This window comes from Chrysoperla carnea, chromosome 1 (assembly GCF_905475395.1).
Source record: "Chrysoperla carnea chromosome 1, inChrCarn1.1, whole genome shotgun sequence".
NCBI classification, from domain to species: domain Eukaryota; kingdom Metazoa; phylum Arthropoda; class Insecta; order Neuroptera; family Chrysopidae; genus Chrysoperla; species Chrysoperla carnea.
The window spans coordinates 70,652,436-70,674,659 of NC_058337.1; the positions used below are offsets into that span (position 1 = coordinate 70,652,436).

General features: G+C 28.2%; 1 protein-coding gene across 1 annotated transcript; it reads right to left on the minus strand.

Annotated features, from left to right (window-relative positions):
* Positions 1–1,105: 1,105 nt before the first annotated feature.
* LOC123290554 (probable tubulin polyglutamylase TTLL2) lies at positions 1,106–21,812 on the minus strand. Its single transcript, XM_044870777.1, has 8 exons — positions 21,726–21,812; positions 7,876–7,992; positions 6,637–6,814; positions 6,422–6,486; positions 5,085–5,564; positions 4,732–4,889; positions 3,289–3,676; positions 1,106–1,114 (listed from the first exon to the last, which is right to left on the minus strand). Exons 1-8 carry the CDS (start codon positions 21,810–21,812, stop codon positions 1,106–1,108), a joined length of 1,482 nt encoding a protein of 493 aa, XP_044726712.1.
* Positions 21,813–22,224: the final 412 nt, after the last annotated feature.

A 22,224-nucleotide genomic window follows, 5' to 3' on the forward strand; every position in this document is an offset into this window, starting at 1 on the left:
TTTGTGTTAAATTCGCTTTTAAAATAAGGCTTATTCACTCACGACATTCATGAATAGCTTTCAGTAGCTTGGCGGTGCTAAGAAAATGTATGTTGGAAGTGAATAAACTTTTATTAGAATGTTGGATTTCTTCGTATAAACTCGTCCGACTTACTATTTATGATGCTTAAATGAATAAAAAACGCTTTTAATGCACATAATTATTTTAAAACTTATTATTATAAATAATAAAATGTAAAAAAAATTAGTGCCATTTTATTATAAATAATATTAAAAAAAAAAAAAAATTAAACAAAATGTTTATAAAAAAATTAAATATATATATTTTAGGATTATTTAATTTAAATTTGTAGAGAATAAAAAAAATTTGTAAGATGGAAGGATTGTTGTTAAATTATGTAAAAAAATTTATTTTCAAAATCGTAATTAATTATCTCAATACTGATCGTATTTTATTGTAAAATAATTATTAAGTAATTAATTATATTGCTTTATGTTAATAAAAATAAATTTTTAAAAATTAAATAATTTGTGTTTTTTTAATTCATTTTATTTTTATTTTAAGTGTGATAAAGGGGCAGTAAGGAATCTTATTAATAAAATATTGTGTCATTAGTTAACTTTATTTTGGTAAATATATCTTTTTTGTATTTCAAAAGCTTTTGTGGAACCACATACTGAAGCCTCGCTTTGAATTCAATTCTGGATCCTGATTGCACCGACTTAAATTCGATATAGATTTAATATTTGAGAATAATTAAGGTAATTCTCGATGAGCTAAAAATAGAACCTCATGTAGAAATGATAATATAACATTATCATTCAGCAAAAAACTATTAGACAAATTGAGGAAGTGTCAGAAAAATATACATATACTCCTTTTTGTTTGCCCATCATATTTTAAGCATAGTATATTATACAAGGATAACGCGAGGGATATACTGGCCTGTAAGTGTATGCGATATGATGAATGAGAGAGAAGACTGCCAGTTAGTTCCTATGTATCCTTGTCATAGTCATAAGTCGTAATCATATCATGCATAGAGAATTTGTATCTACTACTATTATATTTGTTTTGTACAAAGAAGTTATATAAAGTCTTGTACTATTTTTCCTGAAAAATGAAAAAATGTTTAATTTGCAGATTTAAATATTCTCCTATATGTGGCCACAGTTTTCACAAGTAAATAATAAAATAATACTTGTCGACACATTTGACAATTTTTATATAAACAATACCTCACAAACTTCGTGTAATAAGTCCACGGCCAATCACAAAAATTTTTTACTACTTTTACTACTTTGTGAATAACATTTAATGTATTAAATAATATTCTATAAATCGTTTTTAAATTAAGTATTTACTTAATAGCAATAATGCAAACAATATATAGCCAATGATATATAGGTTAGACAAAGACACATATGAACTAACTGACAGTCTTCTCTCTCATTCATCATATCGCAAATTTTGGGCCATGGCGTTCTCTATATATAATATTCTATAATTTTTCTAAACAATAATTCTAGATAATTCTAGATACCCTAAAAATATGGTGGTAAGGGAAAATTTAAGTAAAAATCCTTCATAAGGTGCAGTTTTGAAGTCACTCAAATTTTTCCTCAAAGCCGCTCACTTGTATAAAACTTGCGGCGCTAGGGATCTTGCTGAACATTTTAAATTTATCTAAATTTATCTAAAATTTATCGCTAAGATTATTTGTTTATTTTTTATTGGACGAAAGAAAATTTTGGATCAACAGGTATTCAAGCATTTCCTGAGCCGTGACTCTAATGTAAATCTAAAAGTTTCTACAAGTGGAGTTTACAAAATTTTAAAAACCCGGGTTCGGGTTCGGAACCCTAAACTCGCACTTGAAACATAGCTAAGAACACTCTCCATTAAATTACCTTTCAAACGAAACAAAAAAATCAAAATCGGTTCATCCGTTTAGGAGCTACGATGCCACAGATAGGTAGACAGACAGAAACACACACATACCGGTCAAAGTTATAACACCCCTTTTTTTATTTCGCAGGTTAAAAACAGCTGATAGTTACTTACACCAGTGCTATATTTACAGTACGATTTACAGCAAACTTTTGAATAATTTCTAGTAGTTAAACATTAGAAAAAAGAAATATTTACTCTTTGGTGAGTTGCTTTTCTTTATTCAGTTTTTGAATTTTTTTAATTATGATGCATTTTATATGATTACATTTTTTAAAGTTCTTTTTGAATTTGGTCATTATAATTTTTAAGCTTAAATATGTAACGAATGTTTTCATTAACTGGAAGCTGTCTTTTTAAAACAATAAGCTAAATGTTTTTAATTAAAAAAATTAATATTATTATTAATCATATGGAACCCAAATGTCTGTTGATAAATTTAACATTTTTATTAAACGTTCACTTAATTCTTCATCATTTTCACATGAAAAACTTTTTGCAATTTCAAAAGCAGTTTTCTTATATTTTTGAACCTAAAAAAAAAATAAAAGTAAAATAAAATAATACAAGAATAATTTAAACGGAATAGTGGTCAAATGGAAAGCCGAATCGTATAGGATATTCTTATAGAATGAAAATTAAGGAAAATGTTCTTGCAAATATCATTCGATATTTCTATTTTCCTTTATTTTCCTTTATTTAGGGGTCTTCCTTTACTTAATGTTTGGTCATATACAAGGAGAATTTTTTCCAAGGGACTTTGAGAATTTTTTTTGAGCTCAAACACCATATTAACAATTTCTTCTTACCTTCAATCAAATTTTCCATTTGAATTAATATATTTAAATGAAAACTCAACAAATGAGGGTAAAAATTAACTCCCAATTTTCAAGAAACATCTTTACTGAGAGCTTAAAAAGGAAAACCCAGTGTTAAAGTACAAAAACAATTTGTTGTTGTTATATTTATTATTATGATTTGAAACACTGGTTCTTAGTGAAACTTAAGGACTGACTCGTATATTACGGCCTCTATACACTATAAAGCGCAATTGCGCCGTAAGTAATAACAAAAAAAGCTCAAAAGATGATTGGCATCAATTAAGATTATAGCACGCTGAATGAAATATGGATGGTTTAACAATATAAAACTAAACAATGGTCTAACAATAAACTTCGGAGGCCAATATTCAAAGATTGTCGTGTCGGGTTTATAAAATTTGAAATAGTTCAAGATAAAAAAAAACACACAAACTCAATCTAATTAAGTCGGAATCACTTAAAATTATAAGGAGCGTTGGCAGTGCATTAATAATTCGTGAAATCATTTTAACTTACTTGTGAAACCATTTTTTTAACACTCCCATCATCTCTTATCATGTTATCACCATCGTCAATATATGGAAATAATCTTGTCCAACCCCCTTCACTAATTGGTGATTCTTTCCAATCACGCCCATTACCCCATACACCTTTTCGTGTTTGAAACCAACTGGCATTCATATTATTACTGGATGTAATTGTTTCCCATAAACGCGGTTTCGTTGGCAGAACAATTTGGTTACTATAATAGCTTTGATATAAGCTGTTATGTGATGATTTATTAGATGTATTTTTTGATTTACTACTTTTACCACGACCACTGCTTCCTTTACGATGTTTTTTCCAGCGCCCCGCAGCATTTAATACTGATTTTCTAGTTTTCGTGTGATGTAATGGCTCATCTCTAAAAAATTAAGAACAGATTTTGTTCAAAGGTATTTAAACTTCGACTACATGAACGTTAAAATTAACGAACTTTTTAACATGAGTATTAGTAATATACATGTTGCTGTTATATAGAGACACGACAAGATCTCACGTTTGTCAATTAGGGAAAGGTGTTCTATAATGATCCTCCTAAGAAAAAATGTAATTTACAGCCAAACTATTCGAGATATGTATATCGTCGAAATATTTTTGTTTCTCTTTTCAAGTGTTTCAATATTGGCTTGCCAATTTCTTTTGATTTGTTCAAATTTTTAAATCTATTCAATATTTCTCAAAAAGTATCATTTTACTGACTTTGTAAGAATAGGTGGACAAAATGATCCCATTGCATTTTTTACCAAACAGTTCACATAAAATAATGATTGTTCTTTTACGTTGCTTCAACGATTAGAATGAAAACAAAAATCACTGATAAAATCATCTAAATCAACATATTCAAGACCCGCCACATGATAGGAATCATTATACCTATTATAATTTTACACACAAGATAGGGATCACTTTAACGTATATAAAGGGGATCATTTTACCCATAACAATACATTATTTGAATATATCCTACCCAGATGTGTTCAAATATATCCTACCAAAATTTGTAAGTCAACAAAAGCCGAGAGTAAAACAACCAGCCGGCGAAAACTAACACACAAAAAAATAAATAAATTTTACTTTGAAGTTTGTGTTACTATAGATCATAAGCAGTAAAATTAATATTTTTGCTTCGAAACGCAAATTAGCTAATACATCGCCATTAGTATTTTGAACGATTAATTTACTGGATAAGTCTATCGATAAATATACTAGATGGCTTTAATGGTTCACTTCAAACAACGAAGGATCATTTTGGCCTGAGGGATCATTATAGAGCACTTTCCTCTAGTACGTTCGTTATATAGCTTTATTTAACACCATGTAATTCTAATAAACGATCATTCGACGTCCGTTAAATGTGCGTTAAATCGATAGTCATGTCACAGAAGCCAGAAGAGTTAAATTTTGGAGAAAACTTACTTTTCATCATCCGAATGAATACTTTGCTGTATTGTATATAATGCTAAACCAGTGTTATACAATGGAAGACCCATCAAATCGAAAAGATCGTGTAATAATGGTCGCTTGACTTCTTCATCTGCTTGGCAATCGTTACCCAATGCCGGACTTAAATTTACCTAAAATAATATTTCAGAAAAAAAAAACAACAAAAATCTCGAGACTCTTTACTTGAATGATGCCCTAGTGAGATTTATAACCCCAGTTCTAAAATACGAAAAAAGGACCCCCATTTTTAATAAATTCCTTGATAATGTATACTCAATCATAGAGTCTTGAGACGTAATAGATTATTAATTAAAAAGTTATATTACCTCCAGTAACCAAGGTCTCATTTCTGAATCCAAAAGCACATCAAATCCAAAAAACTCAAAACAGTTAACAGTTTGTGGAATTAATGGTGCATGGCTTAAAATTGTTAACACTACTAAACATGCGATTCTCTGCCACAATAGCCAGTCCATCATACCAGCATGTTGAAAATATCGACGTAATTGACGTATTGTCCATTTACAGCCAGATCCAATTCGTTCTTTCACTTCCGAATATCCCGGACCCATTTTATTAATTGAACTATTTGTTAAATGTCGAAACGGGTTATTTAAATCACTTAATGTAAATTTATCGGTACCAAATCGTACTAAACCTTCACGATACAAATATATCGTTAAAGGGTGATATGATGGAACACAAACATATAAACGTAAATCGAACTTATATCCACCAATTAATAGTGGTTTTTCGATGTATCGTTGTACAACTGAATTGGTTTCATATGTTAAGTCGCTTAATTTCTAGAACAAAAAAGACTTAGAATACAATAAAATATTTAGACCGAAGAATGATTACAGATCAGATTTCTCCATTTTTTCTGTCATCAGAGGAAGCTGAAAAGTATCTACTTCAGGTTTAATTATAATATATATATTATCAAAGATAAAAAATGATAGGATATTTCAAAATAAATTTCGATTTTTTCCCCAATTTCCTAGATCACTGTTTTGTGCAATCCGCCACCAAATTAGCAACGAGTAACATACACAATAAGAGTAATTACGATTACTAATTTATACTTGTGATGACTACTTGGTAGTCGAAATACGTATTTTATAAAATACAAAAAATTGATCTAGGAAATTGGGGGCAAAAATCGAAATTTATTTAATTACAATGAGAGGAAGTTTACAAGATGAAAAAACCTGTCTGGTATTTTAAATGGTTACTGGCAATGAAACCAATAACAGTACGGGATACATTCAGTATACATAAGTGCTGAATTTATTCTCCCAAATTTGGAGTCAAAACGCTAAGTTGCTATAAAATATATGTTCTAAACTCAATGAAAAACGAAAGAAAGAGAAAAATTCCCTGAAACAATTATTTTGTCACATTTTTTAAATTTTAAATATTGCTGCAGAAATTATTTATTTTTAACAATTTTAACTTCAGATAGACGTCATTTGTTACACAGACATAGCTGAAGTCTAGAGAATAATAGACTATTCTATTTTTATCTTAAAAGATACCTCATTCTTATGGGAATCCTTTTTATAAAATCCCGTGTTGATAGATTTTGTTTCGTTAATTTTTTTGGGTTGACACAACGATCTTCAGTTTTGAATTAAGTATATATAAATTATATCGAATTTACCCGAAATAAAAATATACCACGTCCTTGTGATTGAGCTACAGGCTTACATATCCATACAGGTGCCTCTTCAAAATAACGTTGTGATTTATAATATTGTCGTTCTTGTATGCGAGTTAATGCTAATGTACGCCATGTTATTCGTTCATTTTCATCTGGACGTTGATGATGATTTTCATTTTCATTTTCATTGTTATTACTCACAGCACTTTTCATACGCATATTACGTAATGACCGTGTACATTCTGCAGCTAACTTTGTATATTCTAATGGTATGTTATAACAATGTGGACTAAAATCATATATGGATCCGTATACTTTACGCATACGCTTTAAATGACGTGCTAAATTATCTTTTCGGCATATGGATGCACCTTTAGGTATGTGGTTTGTAAACTAAAAATAGAAAAGGAAATTATTAGCTTATTTCATCCCATGTTGAATTGATATTAATAATTACTGTAAGAAATAAATCTGTAAAAAGGTCATATGGTTGAAATTCTATGGAACAATATGACATTTAATGGGACCCGGCTGAAAATGTTCGTATGAGTGTAGAACAAATTCATATTGATTAGAAATTATGCTAAAAGTATGCGAACGCGCGTGCGCACAGAAATTCAGCCAAGCTAATTCTGTTGAAAAATCATGAAATTCGAGAAAACGGTCGTTGGACCTTTAATTATTATGGGGTATTATGAGCATTATTGGCCTTTTGACATTTTTTCCTAAAACTCACTGATTTTGAGACACAAGTGATTGAAAAAAGAAATAAAACCTAATTTTGATGGAAATTTGATATTATCGAAATTAACGATTATTGCGTGGTTTTGATCAAATATTAGACTTCAAACTGGTTGCTTCTCATATTTTGGATGATTTCAAACAATTTTAGCCTTTTAGCTCTGTTAACCTTTCCTGGACGTTTTTTTTTAAATATAAGCGTTATAAAAAAAATTCACATTTGTAAGCTAAAATTTTGTTATCAACAAAATTGACGATTATCGTATGATTGTGATCAATTATTTGATTTAAAAACGTTTGACATTTGTATTTTGGACTGTTCTTAGAACTTTTTGTGTCTTGTTATTTTTCACCATACCGCAGATATAACCATTTTCGAGATATAAGCGTTAAAAAAAAATGCGTAAAACGTTAGCTTAGTTTGACATGAGTCCAATAGGCCCGGTTTCAAGTCCTGCTGCGAACCAACCTACAATTTAACGAGTTTATGAAGTACCTACTACCTCTCCCCTAAAATTAAAAGGACAAAATTCTGTTCCAAATTTGTGAGAGATCAGGATCTTTTTTTAAAATGACTGGACTATATGCATTAAAATGTGATTAGTAGATTTCACTACCTAACCAGTAAGTAAGTCGAAACTTATTTCTGACTTATGATCTTCAAACCCTTTATACCTGACAACGAAGATTTTAAACATATACACATATCTTACCTGTGAATATTTAATTTCCTTATATTGTGAAAATGGAAAACCAGATGTACGCCACCATAAATTCCAATTATCACCATTTTCCGGTGTATATTCTCGCCAACCACGTTCAATACAAACCTAAACATGCATGACACACTATTTAATTACTGTTAATTTTTCTTTATTGTATGTAATAAATCAAAAAATTAATAAAATATTTCGTAAATAAAAGACATTATTTTTATGTTTTCTAAATAAAAACATGCAACACTAATTTGTATACAGTCGTAAAATTTTAATATGACATTTATTTTGAGGTCGACAATTAATATTTTTAATATTTGTTTTTTAATGATCCATCAGATAAGCATTACCTAAAGAAAATTTTTTAATTTGTTCATTATTCAAATGATTATAAATTTTTAAACAAAAGAACAAAAAAAATAATAATAAATTATATTAAAATGAAATGAAATGAAGAGTTAACTTACTATTAATCATGTGTACGCTTTTTATATTCAGGCTGGTCAAAATTTCGACGATATTATCTGTATTTGTTGCGTACAGAACCAAATTTAACGCGACTAGTGAACATCTTTATATTTTTTATATGGGTTCATTATATTATTAATTTCAATAAATATTAGTTTCGTTATATTATTAAGGTAGTACGAGCACCAAGGCAAGTTTAGACTTGTGGTTGAAATTATTTGTACCTTATTTTCAACTTTGATGATAAATTTTGTTATAGCTTCATGAATGTAGACGAAAATAAGAATAAAATTTTCCGATATCTGCCTTGGTTTTCAAAATATCGAAAGCTAAATAATTAAACAAAATTTTCAATTTTCGATATTTGAAAAATTACTAATAATAATTCACTGTACATATATTTTACCTGTGTAAAACAATCCCTATCCCTATTTCGAGTGTTATGGAAGAGGGATAAGTGAGAACAGGGGAGGTGAAGACTATAACACGAAAATCTTTACAAGTCTTTTCTCTTAAACCCAGTGAAGTGGGCGGGTATCACGCTAGCGGTTAGTAAAAAAATATTGTTTTATTTTACACGCTTGCTACAGAAATTTCCCTGAATCCACAACAATATTTCAAAGTTCCAATTGGATTAGTTTTTCCTACTTCAGATGGTCTTTGATATTTATTATTTATCACGAGAACTGGTTCATCTGTCATAGTAAAAAGGTATAAAAATCCATAAGTTTCAGAATATATAGAGAGAATACTGGTTCGATTACTGATCTGATATTCCGGTTCTGATCCGCAACTGATTTTGGCTTAATTTCCAGTCAATTATTTTTATAAATATATGCGAAGCAAAAATAGTTATAAAAATAAAATTTTGTATGAAAAGGATCAAATTGTAATCCAATTCGTTGACTTGGATCTGGTCAACTGAGATTTACAGACGTTTATCAATTTTTAATGTTTTTGATATTAAAATTTAAATAAAATAAAATAAATCTTTATAAATGCTTTCCAATTAAATAATATTGAAACATTATATTCAAGGTGTATAGTTTTTCTTTTATGGTATTACATTTTGGATTGTTTTATTAGCTATTATACCTAGGGTTCAGTTTACATCTGCGCATAGACGTACCACAAGTATGACAGAGTACATGTGTTAAGCAATGCATCTAAGTAAGAGTTGTTATAGACATGTGTTGAAGCTTCAATACGCGTTGAGTTAGTTGTAAGACATACTTTTTCAGTATTACATAACATCTATAATACATCTTGATGTAAAGATGCCTAGATATAAACTGAACGATTAGTATACCGGTATTATTATTGTTCTTCAGTTTATTTATTGTATCCCTCTATAAACGAACTATTAGCGAGCCCTTTTTGAAAATTTGGATAGCTCACAAACGTAACTCAAAGATGGCTCAAAAACAACAACAGAAACTTTATTCTTTTTTCTACAACTCTATTTATTTCGAGCTTTTCTAGCCAATAAATTTTGTTCATGATGACAAGAAAATAACACATAATCACTGTAATTATGAGTAATTAAACCGATGAATAATGAATTGAAAAATTGAATAAACATAATTAAAAATTAAAATCTAAATTACACCAAACAACTGCTATAAAAAACGTTCTCAATGTTTATTATAACTTTACTCATTCGTTTCCATCGAAAATAATCTAAAGTTTTTACGGTAATTTAAAGAATGTTTACCTCAAATAAATCTGTTTGCTTTTGCAACTGTTTAAAAAATTGCTTAATAATTGGAAATATAACTGGTATGACACCAATGACTGCATATCATGATGAACAACAAAAGTGCCGATTTCGTTTAAATAAATTAACAATCGGTTACAGTTTGATTTTAAGCATTTTACTAATTTATAAAACCATAACTTTAAACTTTAATTTTCATGATCAAATTGAAATACCATTAAAGTTAACAAAATTAAACGTATTAATCTACTCAATCTGTGGTATATTTATTATATTAATATGTAATCTATTTATTGCTAAAATATGGGTAAAAACATTAAATAAATTATCACAAATAGCAGAACAGCATCAATTATTGTGTTACTCAAGTTTAATTGCCATAAAACGTATTGATAATTCATTTGTATTTATTTCGTTAATTATGCTTTTAATACAAATATTAATCTATGGTTATTTCCAAGTAAAAATAAGTGATTTTAATATTTTTAACGAATGGTATGATCGTTTAGTACAAATTATTACAATCATGTTAATTTGTAATACGTTAAATTGTTCGGTTTATTTAAGCGCTATATTTTCTTGTTATGAAACCTTAATTTTATATATATTATTACCAAATTTGAAACGAATTGAACGTACAAATACATTCTTTAATATTAAGTTTTGTAAAGAATCGAAACATTCATTATATCCATGCGAATTAAATTCTTTACCAATGTTGGAGAAAATTGATTATTTACGATGTTTACATGAGAGTATATGCATGTGTGTACGCACCACAATTAACACTTTTAAAATCTTGTTAGTAATTTTAATGCCAGCAGAATTGGTTACGATTGTTGTAAATATTTTTGCGGTGATTACCTGCTTACGATATGAACATCTATCCGCCGAATTATATGTAACTTTTTATTTTGATATTATGTATATAACGATACATTTATTGGCGCTAGTTATCTTATTGAAAGGTGGAAGTAGTTTGATACAAATGGTAGGTGAAATATTTATTTTTGCAATGCTTATAGTAGTACACTGCATATTTTTATATGTCTTAAAAATAATCCAATTTGTACAAATAGACTTTTCTTTGCTTCCATTTCTATTCTTAAACTAACTTTTTTTTGTTATATCCTTGTTCAAATTAATTTCAATTTTTATCACAACGGATCTTACACATTGTTTGCGGAAAATAGCTTCTTTGTTAAACTTGCTAACACTGTACAAACTGCTGATCTTTTTTTCTCCAAATATACTCTTCAAAAGGGTCATAATCGCACCGTTGTAAAATAAAATTTAAACAACAATATCTCACAGTATGGAGCAAATGAAAAAACGTCTTTATCTCCTCAGCTTTTTTAACTAGATTCATAAAATTAGTGTAGGAAAGTTTTTTTAAAATGGCATTCTGGTGATTTTTCTACTAAAACAAATATTACACCAGATACGAGCTCTCGAATGTATATATTGATCCCCATGGTTGAGTTTAGACGATTTCTATCTTAGAAGGTAGAAATGTTCGGGAGGCCTTGAACTTCATTCGTGATTATAAGACTCCATGGTTTTCCATGATAATATTTTTTTAGAGAGATGAAATTATAATCAAGACATACATCCATTCATTTGTTTCACTAAATCGTTTCGAAAATTTTCTTTGGGTATGAGTAAGCTTTCACTAAACATTTAAACTAAAAACGATTATTTAGTTTTTGAATATATTGAGAAAACCTTATTTATTTACATTGGGAAGAAAATATTCACTAACACAAAAATTCCTATAAAATAGTAAAATTGGCCATTTGGTTAACACCTAATAAGAATTATTTAACTAGGTAAACAATTCTTATTAGGTGTTAACCAAATGGTCAATAAACTTATGTTGCAATTGGGCATTAAGTACTGCTTGATTTGGCTTCTGAATTATTTCTGTTAGTTTAAGTATTAATATATTTCTAAACCCACGCGTTTATTTTTATTTTACCTAAGTGTAATGAAAAATGTACTTTTTAACTTCCCAGTGGGATGGATAGTTATGTAATGCGTCCGATTTTGCAAATTCTGTTTTTTTTTTCGTTAACATTCGAAAAGTATCTCTATCATCAATAAATTTTCATGCAAATTCCTAGACGAAATACTTTCCCTTTAATTATTGTTTGAGGCGCTCTGTGTAAAATTAATATATCAACATAACAGGTATTATAATTCTAATTTTCCTTATTTTTCCGCTATTTCTTTACATTTAACTGTAAAATTAAAATAGAGGAAAATTAATATCCGTTACTGCCAAAATATATATTTCTTATTTATTTGAGTAGATAAATTGTGAAAGTAAAATTTAAAAAAAAGAAAATTAAAGTACTACAATTTTTTAATTTAAAAAAACCAGGTACCAAATATTCAATTGTTAGTTTTTAAAAGTTAGAAATAGGCTATATAAGATAATTTGTTAAGCAGGAAATGATACATTCTGCTATGAAAATTTTTATACCACCTCTTTTTATTTCATAGACCTATTAACAAAAAAATTAGTTGTATGTATAAATGAAAAGATGTTAAAATTTTTTGATCCTTATTTATTTCAGTTTGAAGGGTTAATTAACATCTTAAACGATTGTGCCGCCACATGTAATGATCCAAAATTGGAACAACAATTTCGAATTTTCATTGGTAAATTAAAATATCATCCGATACAAATCCGTGTTGGTGATATATGTACAGTAGAGCTATCACTTTTATCTTCGGTGTGTAAATTTGTCACAGAAATTTGTCTAACAGGATTTTGTAATATTATCATTTTTTTCTAGATTACAAAAAATATAATAACATATGTTTTATGCGCAATGCAGTTTCCAGTTGATAAATTTCATGCTTAAAAGAATTAGATAAGAAAATGGGTAAGCGCCCAGCAAATGCAGCAACACTTTAATACATCACAACACAAATATTTCGAGCACTTTACTGCAGAATTATTTAAATCGTTTAATTTTTTTTTAAATTATGTTGAAAATGTAAGTTAACGTTTAAAATATAAATGAAAAAATAGTGAGCACCAGAACCCTATTATCAAAGTTCAAATTGGTGGGACTGTGAAAATTCAAAAAGTCTTAACACCACGAGAAAACCATGGTTTTTCGAAATAAAAAAGGAAGGAGGTGGGGAAAATGACACCCCGACAGGCACCATTTAACACTAGTTTAATCTATATACAAATTTTCATTCATGAACTAAATTTAGAAGCGCTTTTCAAGTAGGTACGTGAAATTCTAAAAATCACACAAAAGTTTCTTCTATTTAGGCATAAAAAATTTTCATTAGAATTAAATCTTCAGAAAGTATGTATAAATAAATTGGCAAAAAGTGACTATAATATAATAATATAATATAATAATAATAATAAAATTTATTTGTTTAAAGATTTTACAACCTTTTACAAAGAATTCCTAGACATTAAACAACAAAAAAAAACACAAAAATATATGTAAGAAAAACAAGAAAAAATCAAACTCAAAAGAACAGAAAAAATAAAAATTCTAGAAATAATCAAAATGATTGGAAAAAAAAATTAGCAATAAAAGTATACAATCATATTAATTCATAATGGAAAAAAAAAAAATAAATTCTAAACCTAGAATGACAAATTTCTTCATTCATTCAAAAGAAAAGACCTTATCATGAGAATTGTTTGTAGAAAATAAAAAACTTTTTTTATATGTGAAATAGTTTCACCGTATAACAAACCTTCCAAGTCCCAAGTCGTAGAATTGAGTTTCTTGAAAAAACCGTCACGCAAAAAGTGACTACTTTAACGGTAACAATTTTTATCGATCACAAACTTAAGTGTTTAAATCAACCCTTAAGTAATTGTTATTGTTCAACCTTTATATAATAGTGTTTATGCAGATATATTATGTTAAATGGATAGATTTATATTTTACAAATATTAATAAAATTAATGGTATAGTTATGTATATTTATTTATTAATATTATTAATTTTAGCTATTTTATATTATAAATACAGTGAAAATCGTTTAAATCAAATGATATATTACTCAGTGTCTATAGTTTTGACTTCGAAACAAAGGCTACGTTAAAATACAACAAATTTTACTTTTATTTTATAGTTCTAAAAGTACAAGATTTTATCCAATAGTCCAATAAATAATTAAAATCATTATTAGACACAATATTGACCTATGTTGCTCATTTACGAACTCGACCTCCCTTTTTATGTCATGAGTATGCTATAAAAATTTCAGCTTGATTCTTTTTTCGTTTTTGAACTATCGTGTTCACTATCGTATCGTTTTTGAACTATCGTTTGGAACTAAACTTAGTATACCTTGTATATTATATATACATGGTATAAAAATTTAAAACTAAAAAGTATACTGCACTTCTACTTTTAAGTATACTGCACTATAACCTAGGGTAGGTCACTTGAAGAAAAAAGGAGGTAAAATTCGTATCAATCATCTATTGGATTAGATATATCTACTTTTTGTTATAAATGATTGATATTAAAAAAGAAACATAAGTCATAATATAGTAGCTCCACTGTAGTAAATTTCGTTATATATGCTACGGCCGCGGCAGTGGCACAATAATCTAGTTCTATAAAAGTTTATAAATTGTTTACTTACAATATTAACCTTTAAAATCTATATAACGATTATCGTAGACATAATATCAACAATTTATTTAATTAAATCATATTTATATATTATGTAGAAGGTTTAAGGTTATACCCATTTATTATCTTTTTTTCTAATACTATAGGTAAGGTTATGTATGGAGTGTTCCAAAATATAAAACAATTGAAAATATACAGTATTCATATTTTTATTTAAATAATAGTCCTGATATCCTGTAAACATCAAAAAACATTGTGATTAATAAATACACCTCCATAAATCGGTGTATAGCTTAATTATACTTAGCCCTACCACATTAAGCCACATGCTAATTTCTAGATGTGTATTTCTCAATGACAATATCATTGATGATTAACCCGGCATCATTGTTGAAATAAAATCCTAATAAGTTTGCGACAAAATACGCGTGTTAGTTTCCGCTCACAGTAGCTACGGTCTTTGACCGTATTTGATATTTTATTTAGTGTCACTGTGGCTTCAGTGACACTTCTGAAAAATCGAACGGGTAAGTTATACCCGACCACAATTAGCAGGTAACATTTATGTATACAACGTGTTTATTATTTTTTATTGTTTATTGATGAATTGCATAAATTTTTTTACTATTTTACGAACGTATTACCTACAGGGTTTAGAACCATATGATGGCTATCGTACATATGCTCATACCAACGTACGAGGTCGAATAGCCTACTTTCATCGTACATGGTACATTTATTTCTGAGAAAATAGAAAATTTTAACATAAAGTTAAAACGTTTATCATGATTTATTTATTCATAAAAGGAGTTATTTTGATAAGTACGATAATTTTATGCTATTGATACGATAAGTATCTCACTTCAAGTAGTGAACAATGATATGCTATTCTCTTTGTTCGCGCTTCGGGAGCGTTAGAGTTTGGTTTCGGTGGAGCACGTCTCACGTCTATGAATAGAGTGCGGACAAGTTATACCCGACCACAATGGCCGCGTAACATTTCTATATACAGCTTGACTTTTCAAATTATTGATTATATGCTCATTTTATTAAAAATAAATGTTTAATTTTCATAATGTATATAACTACCTATTTCCCAAATATATAAAACTAATATTGACACAAGATTGATTCAGGATACGATAATGTACATGGGTAAGTAAAATATACCTAGCCACAACCGCTATATTCTACTTGGAGACCACCTTATATGGAGACCACAGTAAATATACATTTAAAAAAATAGTGGATCTAATCACTTTGAAGACACTGTACTCTATTTTATATAATATAAAATCACGCAACAGTTCAAAAATAGATAATAATTTTAAATACATTATTTACTTTATTATTTTCATAAACTCATCTTCTTCTTGGATTTTCCACCCATTATCCCAAAATTTGCTTTCATTGAACAAAAAAACATTAGACACTTCACATTATCGGGCTTGTAAATTTTTTGGCTTGTAAGTTGGTATTTAAAATTTAATCATCAGTGTCGCATTTACCATTTAGGCAGCCGAGATAGTTTTCCAGGATCTCTACCACTTTTTTGCTCCCTTGTGGGGCCCCAGGTAGATTAACGAGAAATAAAAGTAAAAATGGACAAATAGAAGGAAATTGGAACGAAATAGACAAATTTTTGGTCAATTGGCTGCCGCAGGGAGTCTAGATATATTTACGAAGGCAAAAAAAGGCTCCTTAATGGACCTTCACCAAATATCCGACTAGGAGCCAGAACCAATGTGGTGATAGTACTTATGAAATTATATTATATCACATTGTAAGATTCATAAAATGTGAAATTCCCATTTAGTAAAATTTTTAAATTTGTGATTAGCGATTTACATTTTTGGTATTGCTTGATTAAAGAAAAGCGTGGATTGAAATAATATTATTAATAGATTAAAGCCCTTTTAAAGGCTTTGTTTCTCTTGTATTTTTTGAAAATAGGTTAATTTAGCTTTCATGATGGAGCTCTTTATTTGCTTATAAAAAACCAAGACATTCATACTAGTAAAATCATAGTAGAATCCTATGAATAAAATACTTTGCTTCAAAACATATTAAAACCAAAAAATTATTTATTGTAATGTTTTGGTTTATACAGGGTGCTCAAATAAAATTATTTTGAAATAGATTTTTGAAACCTAGCTTCAAACACGAAATGCTATTTTGGTAAAATTGGGTATGTAGACATTATATTGTATGAGACCCAAAACTCCCATGAAAGTTATGTTTATCATAAAGTCTTGAATTTACATTCAGAAAATTAAATATTATAAAAAAGTACTAGTGGTAACAAGCTTGTATCCTTTATGATTTACTCGAAATATGCAATAATTTTCATCTAGGCATTTTCGTCCTATAAAATAACGCCAACATTTATAATTTATTTACTAAATTTTGTATACAATCTCACACGTCGAAGGAATATTATTAATATGTGAGTTCTAAAGAATTGTGCCTAGAGCACATATGACAAGTTTGTTAAGGCGCTTTGCATGAATCCAAAAGACCCGGGTTCGATTCCTGGTATGTGTGTGCCTCATCCATTTGAGCAAGATTTGTTTAGGGTGCTTGGCATGAATCCAAGAGACCCGTTATCAACTCCTGGAATGTATGTACTTTTTTCATTTCTCTGCCAATATCAAATAATGCCATTATACCCAATTTTAACAGGAAATAATTTCGTTTTTGAAGTTCCAAAGTTCAATCCAAACCTACAAATGTATGTACCTTTTATCATACATATATTGGAGTCAAAAATAAAGCACAAAAAAAAGATAATCAGTCATGGGTACTGTCGATGGAATTAAAAACTAAAAACTTTGGAATAAGTGGCCATTGACTAGGCCCTCGGCCTGCAGCCTTCAGCAGTGGAGTTTGCTGCTCTCACATATGGCTCTAATAAATATTTGTTCAAAACTCAATACTATCCAAATAGCTGTTCACAATTCTAGATGGTGGGAGCGCAAATAAATACATTTGAATGGTACTTTATAATTTAAAGAGTTCGTCTAATGGTTGTCAGTTATGAATCAGAGTGAGGTTTTAATTCAACCTGAAAACTTAGATCGAATTCCAAGGCGGTATAAAATGTGTAGGTACCTTTGAAACTAACATTTTTTGTTTGATTTTCCACTATTAAAGTTTCAAGGATATGTCAACTTATAAAGCACCCTGTATAAGTAATATTATTATTCAACTAAAATCAAAATGTTATAAATAAATTGACGTTAAATATTTTTTTCCGCATTTGTATTTTAGCCATTAGTTTCCTTTCATCAGTTTCTTGATTGATAGTTTTATCCTTTTTCTAACAAAGAGTAAAAATTTTATTTTTACTTTTTATGAGTATAGTGATAGTATGGTATGTTTGGGTGTTTAGATGTTTGGATGTTTGGATGTTTTGATGTTTACTCAATCACGCAAAAAATGCTAAACGGATTTGCTTGAAATTTGCAACATAGGTATTTTATTTCCTCGATTTAAATATACGTTACTTAATTTTATCCCGGAGAAAAGTTTTTTCCTGTGGTATAATCAAAAAAACAAACTACCTACAGGACGGGCCCACATGAAATTTGGTATAAATGTGTCTCATGGAACTTTATTCTGGAGATAATGAGGAATTAGTTTTTAGATATAGAATTAGAGAGCCGCACCAAAAACATAAAACCTGAATACCCTCATTCTTTATACAAATCTCCCGTTGCTCAACTTTCACCCGACTATTTGCTGTCTAGTAATAAAGATTTCGAAAAAACAGCGAAATCAAATTTAATTTGTAATTTTGATAAATGTTTTTCTTGGAAATTTTATACTTTATCGTGTTATCTTTTTCTTGTAAAATGGATTGAACAGACTCTCAATCTTGATCTGAGCATTGTCTTCGAAATTCGCAGTTTAGTCATCCTAATTTTCCTTCGTTTTATTTATTTCCCATTAGTTTTTACTTTTATTCTGTCTCAGGAAATGCATGTAAGCTACACAACAATATTAATTCGAAGGCATTGTATTTGATATTCAAAAAAAATTTTTGGTGCCAAACCCGACCAAAAATAATATATCCAACCATAGCCAATTTAAATGATTTAATCGTAAGTAATAATCACTATAAATAGCATATAATTAATAATTATAATTATGGCGAAACATTACATCCCTATAAATATAATATGTCAACAAAGTGATCTGTAAAAAGGTTCCATATTAAAATCGGTAGAGAGAGTTTTCCTTAGCTGGATTTTCAAATTACGTAAGCCACATGTTAAACTTGGAGAGCTAATGAAACCTAGATTAGGTGTCTGAAAAAGCTTTGGCACTGACCTTACTTATAAATTTACATGACTAATCAGGAAGAATAAATGAGGAAAAATATTTATTAATAATAATTTTTTCATTGAATAATCCAGAATAAATATAAAACTACTTCAACTAGAATGATCATAAAATAAATAAAAATATCAAAATTTTTTTGTATGCATATTTTTGTTATTTTCTTTTCATCATGTTCTCCTATAATATTTTTATCCTTTTTCTATAAAAAGAGTTTACAATAAATATATTTGATAGTATTTATTTCTAAGGTTGGTATAGGCATATAATACAAATAACACATACATATGTATAATGTAATGCACCTATCTATGTGTATATATAGAAAAATCCATCAGGATACACGCGATCATAAGTCTGTATAAATGTTATACAAAAGATCGAAAATACACTTTTTTGACGACAATATATTTTTTTATATATTTATTTTTATACTTTTATTTATTTATAAATATATTTTTTATTGTATAGCATGCCATCAATCGTGTTTGTTTGGAGTCTTTTTATTTCTGTTGTTAATATTATTGATATTTATATTTCGGATGTTTTATTTATTCAATTAAAAATTAGAAATTAAGCTTTTAATTATATGATTGATTTTCTAAAATTTTTTCCCGTATTAGGTTTAAAAAGTTTAATAGAATTTAAGAAAATTCGAAATAGAGTTCTTGAAGAGCTATCACTTTTACTTAAAATTAGATTCAGAAAGTTTACTAACAAAAATTGGGCCGATGAAATCTCATCAAAGAACATTGGTCAAATATGTATAGAAACCAGGCCAACGGCAGACATGAATATGTAGCTGGATATTATGATTATTATATTTCCTAATATATATTCTATTATCGTCGGAGACCTGAGAAATGAGGAAAAATTAGGCCTAGGAAAAATAATAAAATATAATTAACATGCCGTTTATTATATTTCATTAATTATATTAAAGTTTGCCATAATCTGCAATGATTTTGACATTTCATCTAAAAATGTACCTGGTACCCGTGCTTCCTGATTTCTTACTCAAAGAGTTAGCACCCTATTATTTACCTCGTACTAACACGTACAAAATATGTAACGTATTCCAAATTAACAGAACACTTGGATGCCCGTACAAAAGCCAATGTGCATTGTTATTCCGAACAAGCCCAATGTCTGCTTTTTTAATATCATCACGATTTATTAAAATATACCTGTATTACTGATTGATTCTTACGTGTTGGCTAACTTGCTCCGTCTCAGTTAACTAGCTCTGGGTGTCGAACAATATTGACACAGTTCAATCATACAATCCCATTTGGGTCTGCAATACTTGTGACAGTACAATTTCAATAAAAATTGTATTAAATAACAATTTCTTTTTTCTTTTTCATATACGGGCGACTACCGCAAATTTATTGGAAAATGTTTAATATGTTTTTGAAGCTAAAACCTTCAAATGTTTTGACCCTAAATATAGTTAATTTCTGACCACGAACTTACAAAAACTAGGTCAAATTCTGCCCAATATTATTTATGAATATTTAACATAGCATTACACAATAGGAATAAATGATGAAAAGCATTAAATATATTATAGCATTCATATATTAATTATAAGTATGGCATTATTTCCAAATTTAGTAACGTTAATTTTAAAGTTGCTTATAGGACATCCGCTGTAGTGGAATTTATATCAATTTGTTTTAATTTTAAAGCAAAAGTAAAAGTGCAGTAAATGGCAGAATACGATTAAGATAAGGGCTGTAAAAATACATAAATGAAAGTAAATGAAATACTAACGAAAACTGTTATGGTTTAAAACCATCTTATAGTATTTTGAAAATAGATAAAGAGTTTCGTACCCACTTAAGAAACTTGTGATATAAAGTCTGCAAGAGATAGAATTTGTATACCTCTCGATGAGAGTGAAAAAATGTTCATTGTTGAATGCAGATATATGGGATGTGGGAGATTGAATCTAGATGATAGCATATAATTACAGAAAAGACATTCTCGCCTGATTTTTACATTCGAAATTTTTGCAAATACTTTGCACACTTTTATATGAGGAACACGTGTTTATATAATACAGTAGTTAATTGCAAATGTGGTAATTGCATAAAAAGATGACTTTTTCCACCTACAAATGAATAACTGCTGTAATGAGCCTTATACATACAGAATTTTCCTAAATTATAAAATGTTTTTTTTTTCTTCATTAGGTAAAATTTTTGTTAGATAATAAGAAAATTTTTTTATTATAAAATTATAAAAGTATTTATGAATTATTAAAGAATGGTCAACTATTTAAAACTTTTAAATTAGTCAAGGCAATTTTATCAACTCATTCAAAACACATTCTAATTACTAAAAATTTATGAGTTCATGCTGCATTTTCAACGGCAGTGTATAAAATTTAAATATAAATTTTTTCATTTATAACAAAAAAATTCATTTATTTTGATTGGAAAATTTGTCTGTAGGTGAAAAAATTAAATTTTTACGATCGGAACATTCAATTAATTTTTTAATAATTTTAGAAGAATGCTTTTGTTTAACAGAATAATGATTCATCTTCAAATTAATATAATTAATATTTTTTTTATTTTTTGCATGTCATAAATATCGATTTTAAATTATAAAACAATTAATTGTACTAATTAAAAAAGAAAAAACTTAGTATAACAAACATTGTTTCATTTAATTATTAAACTCACTTGCGTCAATAATGTCGGTCCATTTCCATTGTCATTTAGCCGATAAATAAAAGGTCCATCGCCAAAACATTGATACATATCACTCATATAAGATCCAAAAAAAAAAAAAAGAAGAAAATAAAAAATTCAAAAATTGGCACAAAAATTTAACGGAAAACAAACCACACTCTTCAAAAACTTTCAAAAACAAACACGAAAAATAGTATTTAGAGTTAAGTTAATTGTTAGCTAACCGAAAATGTAATGGGATTAAAAAGGATAATCAGGATTGTTTTATAAGATGGCAAATGCATTATGACCGTGACAGAAGAGGGGAGAAACTAAATTGAAAAAAAATGAAAATTTTAATAAGTAAATAATGTAGCTATCTTTTTTTTTTATATTTGACTGTGTATCGCGAAGTTAGTCTATTTGAAGGCTATGACGATAGTATAATGGTAATGTGAGCGAATCATCGATGAAAATGATAGATACCATTCACTACCATCATCGCATCAGC

Bases quoted from the DNA above. Each gene is read 5' to 3' on its own strand.
- LOC123290554 (XM_044870777.1), bottom strand. From the start codon at position 21,812: ATGAGTGATATGTATCAATGTTTTGGCGATGGACCTTTTATTTATCGG. The intron at 4,890-5,084 runs GTAATATAACTT...ATATTATTTTAG, and splicing joins TGAGACCTTGGTTACTGGAG to GTAAATTTAAGTCCGGCATT. The intron at 3,677-4,731 runs GTAAGTTTTCTC...TTAATTTTTTAG, and splicing joins ATTCATTCGGATGATGAAAA to AGATGAGCCATTACATCACA.